At 49.3% G+C, this 6,000-nt stretch overlaps 1 protein-coding gene across 1 annotated transcript in view; it reads left to right on the plus strand.

Moving 5' to 3' along the window:
• Positions 1–2,532, plus strand: part of PTPN9 (protein tyrosine phosphatase non-receptor type 9) — a 53,400-nt gene extending 50,868 nt beyond the window's left edge. Inside the window, 1 exon segment of the mRNA XM_030578437.1 lies at positions 681–2,532. Coding sequence (XP_030434297.1) covers positions 681–895 — 215 coding nt within the window. The 3' untranslated portion in view covers positions 896–2,532.
• The last annotated feature ends 3,468 nt before the right edge of the window (positions 2,533–6,000 follow it).

Below are 6,000 nucleotides of genomic sequence, written 5' to 3' on the forward strand. Positions count from 1 at the left end.
CCTCTCTAAATAGGAGACAGAGAACACGGAGTGAAACCCTGCTGGTGTCATTCCTGGTGAACCCCTAGGAGGCACCGTAGTTTGAAGGGAAATAGCTCCTCTTTCTTCTTACTGTATTTTTTCCCCTATGGGATGTTCTCCAGACGCACTGTGAAGCCATGGAGATTGTCACCTTTCCCTGGTACTTTCCAGTTCCAGCTCCGTGTCCCATGAGGCTTATTGCACACTGAGGGCTGTCTGCGATTTGTTTCCGGTTCAGGCAGTCCTTAGTCCCTTCCCAGGGGGAGCCATGTACCTTCAGCCTGAGAGCTGGGATCCTGAGAGCTGCTCTTTGACATGGCAGATTGCTCTTAACTGGGCTGGTCCTTCGTGGGAGACTCACACGGGAACTCCTTTCTGTGGGATCCACCAGGGCACATTGACAGGGACACACGCATCTGGAGCCTTAAATCCCTGCATGTCCTTTAGGGATGGAATTCCTCTCCCTTGTAAGAATTCAGTGTTAATCTGTGGCATTAGGGCAGAAAGTTCCCCAAGGGTAGCTGAGATTTTAGGACTCCTTAGGACAGTAATTGGGAGTCTACGAGTGGCAGTGGGGAGCAGAATTGTCAGATGTTTCTGTGGGGTGGTGCTGCTGCAGAGGCAGTGTTTTGATGGACTGTCTTTGTCCCATCCCTCAGGTACCTTCTGCGCGCTGGACATCTGCCTCTCCCAGCTGCAGGACACGGGCACACTGAACGTGTACCAGACGGTGATGCGGATGAGAACGCAGAGAGCCTTCAGCATCCAGACCCCTGAGCAGTACTATTTCTGTTACACGGCCATCCTTGAGCATGTGCAGAGAGAGGGCCTGCTGCCCTCCACTCCCACACGGGCGGGCCAGGAGAAGAGCTAATGGGGACGCAACCCAACATGATGGCAGGGACTGGCTCTCCTGTCAGTCATGACCAGCCCACCTTCCTCACAACCAATCCGGATTCAGCAGAGCCTTCAGTAACCAAACTCCTTTGTTGTAGGGCTCCAACTTTTCCTTGGCTAGCTGGTTCTGATGAATCGCAGCTAGTAGCCACTGACTAGCGGCTCGTGGTCTTAACTATTAGCACCTGCTGTTGAACTGTGCCTTATTCAAACCAAATTGTGGCTGCCACTTGCCAGGGTAACTAGAGATAAGTGGGAAGAGGATCTGCTCCTCAGTATGATTTCGTTTTTTGTGGGACCACCTGAATCCACCTGGAGGACTTGACTTAAAGAAATAACCATTTCCAGTACCACCCTAGCCTTGGGCTTAGAAAAGACACATTCGTCAGTCTTACCTGCCACTAGGTGTGTGTGCCTGTCTGTCTGTATGTGTGTATATAATATATACTCCATTTGTTCAGGTCTAGCCTACGTAAGTATTATATAGATACATATATACACGCACCTGGTTCTGGCTGCTCCCGGGGCTCAGCGTTGTCATGTTGTCTCACTGCTGTGATCTCTCCAGGGCGAGTTATAGCCTTGTGTTGTGAATGGCACTGTGATGTTACTGGCTCTGTTTTGTTTTTTCTTTTCACTCCTCTGCTGCAGCTGTAGAAGACGCACGCTCGCTAGTGTACATGCCGGGCGGTGTACGGACCACGGCCTGTGTTGCGCTGATACATTCCTGTTGGATGGGAGTGGTGCGGAGAAGCTGCGCTAGGCCCAGCTAGATCAGAGCGCATGCTACATCCCCATGCCAGGGGTGGCGTGCAGGGGTTACACTGTCTTACCTAGCAACAAAGAGTCCTGTGGCACCTTATAGACTGACAGACGTATTAGAGCATAAGCTTTCGTTTCTTGCCTGTCTTTTATTTGGAGGAGGGGTCCTGGGGCCGATCTTTTCCCTTGAGTGAGGAGTTGCAGATCTTCACTGTGATGAGGGGACCCTTCCTTCCCAGGCTGGAGATGGCTCACTAGGGGGAAAGCGATGGGCGGCAGTAGGTACGAAGTGTTGCAGGGCAGAGGGCTGTGAAGTGCTGTCAGAGGAACTGGGCTTTACCAAGGAAGTCTGAACTCAATTGGTAGGGGTAACTTACTTGTGCGCTAGAAGCTGTGCTTTTCCAGGGAGTCCCCCTCCCGCCTATCTCTGCCAGGCAGACATCATCAGGATGAGGTGCGGCTGCCGAGCGCCAAGCCAAGACCACCTTAAGGTACAGAAGCCAAAAACCTGGAGCAGCAGCTTACCCCTTCCTTACTGCCCAGGCGGTGCCCGGCCTGCCATTCAGTGCACAGACTGCGCAACCCCAGCCCTCCCAAGTGCTGCTGGGATATCTGACCATCATGCCCCTCCTTCCCCGCCCAGGGAAGTGAGGCTGGCAGTTGAGCAGACCTCAGTAACTTTATACTGTAATAAGCTCTCTGAATGTGTACATTCTTATTTTTACAACCTTTTTGGTTTTGTATTTAACGTTCACTTGATCGAGCCAGAGCTGGAAATCATAGTAAATGTTCCTATGCGCTGTCGCATGGCGAGACGGTTTTGTATTTACGTATAAACTTACCTACAGACGATCCGTATGCTTAGCTTCATCAATGCAGCTGCTTGTGGGGTGGGAAGGGAGAGTTGAAGTCAGGGAGTCTGTGGACACAGAGTGAAAGAGGGACTGGGTTAGGATTGTGGGTCTGACAGCCTGAAATGTAGCTTTGTCCAGGGGGACCCAGGCCTGGTCCAGTGTCCACTGAAGTCGATGGGAGTCTGTCCTTAAGTCCAGTGGGGGCAGCATTGGGCCTGCAGGGGGTTAACCAATGCAGACCTCTCTTCCGCTCCTGTTGGCCTCAGTGGGAGTTTGTGGCTCCATGGGAGAAGGACCTCCTAGGTAGATCTTGGACTCAATAGTAGAACGTCACACAAACTGTTTGTGGTAGCAGAGAGAGAACCAGGCTGCTGTTTTTGGTTATGCCTGCTTTAATTATGGATTAATTTACCGTGCTTCTCATGTATACAATACTTGCCCAGATAATCCCTCAGGATGTCCATTACTTAGGGCCACAGCCAGCCAGAAAAATCACAGGTGAAGAGTCTCCTCTTACTTTTCCGTTGTTTGGCTTTGAGCTAAATAGCCTTGTTGAAAGAGGTCAGGCACAGGTGTCCATCTGGGTGTGGCTCGTGGGGTTTTCCTTTCAAGAAAGCTAGCTCTCTTTTCTGTAATCTATGGGTTCGGCCCAGACACCTCTGCCCCTTCACTATAAAGGAAAAGGTGCACCGCTACCTCGATATAACGCCGCCCGATATAACACAAATTTGGATATAACGTGGTAAAACAGTGCTCTGAGGCGGTGGCTGCGCACTCTGGTGGATCAGGGCAAATTCAATATAACATGGTTTAACTTATAACGCAGTAAGATTTTTTTGGCTCCCAAGGACAGCATTCTATCGAGGTAGAGGTATATGTGTAAAGTCCACTGACCCCATCCCTCCCCCCTGAGTTCTAGATGAGAAGGCTGACAAATTGTGTGCGCCCCTTTAAGGGTTCCATGTGCAGATTTTCTGTACAATTTAATACAGAAGCCTCAATTATACCGTTAATTACAGATCACTCAACAGGCTCAGTACAAAGGGGCAGGGTTTTGAGCTGCTCAGGTAAATCAGAGACACCCTGACACCCATTATTTATGTCCATTATATTAGCACCTAGAGGATCCCACCCATGATCAGAGCCCTGTTGCGCTAGGTGCTGAACACATACATAGTCCCTGCCTGGAGGGGGTTTATAATTGAAACAGACAAGACACAGCAAGGGAGGGAAAACGAGCACAGCAAAAGGAAGTGATTTGTTCATGGTCACCCAGCAGGGCAGTGGCAGAGCCTGGATTAGAACCCAGATCTCCTGGCCCTGTCTAGTGCCTTATGCATTGGAGCACATTGCCTATCTGATGCAGGCACGCATAGCGTCCCTCCTCAATGACCACCCGAACGATGATGTCAAAGAGCTTCACGTGTTACCAGTGTATTTACGCCCCCAGTCCAATGAAAGCAACATGGACAGGATTAATGTTGCCTGTTTTCCTTGGATGCAGAAGGTGGGATTCAGATGCATAAAGGTATATGCTTACCTACTGGAGTACGCCAATGTGTGCGTACACATAGGCCATCGTGTATGCATAAACGTAGACACACACGTATTGGGAGAGTGGCAGCCATGGCCCTTCAACCATTTAATCGCTGCAATCCAGTATAACCACACTACTTGAAGGTCCATATTGCTTTTAGTCACCTTTTAAAATATGTTAAGTGGGAGGGTGGTTAGAAATACATTTTTTAAAGTGACCATTTTTAATCCTGCTCCCCCAGCCCCCTCCCCCCCTCCATTTGAGGTAGTACAGCCACCAAACATTTCCCTCACTGCTGTTGTTTCTTTAAGGCTTCTAACGTCTGTAGCTGCTTTTTGCAAACCCGGTGCTTGCTGTTGATGCCTGTTCGATCCCATTTCTGTGGAAACAGTCACCACCAGGGTAACAGGTGCTAGGACCCTGCAGAGAGCTGTAGAGTCATTCTGCAGCCTGACAGCCGACCAGGTGGGTCTCATTAGCTCCAGCTCAAGAGAATGCAGGTATTGAGAGCTTCCCTACAGCTGAGGGAACTAGGGGCAGGGACAGAGGGGGCTGTGTAGTGAGAAGCCCCCAAAATAAGGAAGCTCAGGAGGGAGCTCACTTGGATGTATGTCCTGAAGAGCATACAGTCTAAAGAAACAAGCCGGGCAGGCAGCGAGAGGGGAAGGGACTTGCGCAGGGTCACTCTGTAGTTGAGCTGGGATCAGGACCCACATCTTCTGAGGCCCAATCTGGTGCCCTATGCACTAAATTGCACAAGGGATTCTTTAATTAAAAAAGCCAAAACAGCTTAGGGGACATTCTGGTCCCATTGTAGTCAATGAGTGTTTTACTACTGAAGTCTATGGAACTGGGATGTTTGCCCCTTATCCTATTTTTGCCATTCCAATGCCCCTTTGCTGTGGAAAGGGAGTGAGCACCAGTAGCTCCATCTGCAGTTGGTCAGCTCCTGATATGAAATGGACACTGGATCAGTCCAAAATAGGAGACTTTAAATTGCTTTGTTTGCTGGTCCCTCCTGCTTCCCTTCACAGGTGAGATTGGAAAGGCAGCTGAAGGATTGCAGCTGCTGGCTGCCCACTGAGTAAGATAAATCCTGGTTTGCAAAAACAGCTTTAGCCTTTGGGATCCTTGGAAATGAGCAGTAAGAAAACTTTTCTGCTCTGTGGGCAAACCACCCCCAGGAGATACATTCTCAGAAACCCAGAGCTGGACAGTTACAAGAGCAGCCAGAGCCGCCTCCAACCAGTTGGATGCCTCCTTTCTTGAAGCTAGGTGCTTTTATACGGAGACAGGACCAAATTCTGCTCTCCGTTACACCTGTGTGAATCTGGGGGAACACGATTGGCTTCCCTTGTTACCTGAGATTTACACCAGCGTGACAGAGAGCAGGATTTGGTCCAGGCACCGTGTACAGTTAACAGTGAGCTGCAAAGCTTGATAAATATACATATCTACACACTCTGATATCCTGGAACTTGGAAGCCAGTTCTGCCATCCTTGGGCATCCAGATCTCTCCACTGATTTACAAATGGAGTAAACAAGGGCCTAGTAGCCTGTGTTATCAGAACCCTACGAGTTCACCTATTCTTGTGTTACATTCTAGTGAGGTTTTGCTCTTGACTTATCAGACTGAAGGTTGCAGAAGAGTTTCCATTCAAATACCCCGTTTTCAGTTGCTCATAATTTTTTAGGGCTGAGGTTCTGTAGGCGTGGTCTCTAAACTGAGCAATACCCATTCCGCTGGGTTTGAGTACAAGGAGGAGGGTAGGGTGCACATTTCCCATTCTAAAAAAAAATAGCTTGCAGCTTTTTGTTTATTTAATACAGCCTTGCTTTCAAAATGACAGGGTTGAATGTTAAATTTTGGTCTAGAACTAGCCTTAAGTGGGGAGTAGTGTGCAGCCTTCTTCCAAAGGTGATGAGGT

The sequence above is a fragment of the Gopherus evgoodei genome, chromosome 10 (assembly GCF_007399415.2).
Source record: "Gopherus evgoodei ecotype Sinaloan lineage chromosome 10, rGopEvg1_v1.p, whole genome shotgun sequence".
NCBI lineage: Eukaryota > Metazoa > Chordata > Testudines > Testudinidae > Gopherus > Gopherus evgoodei.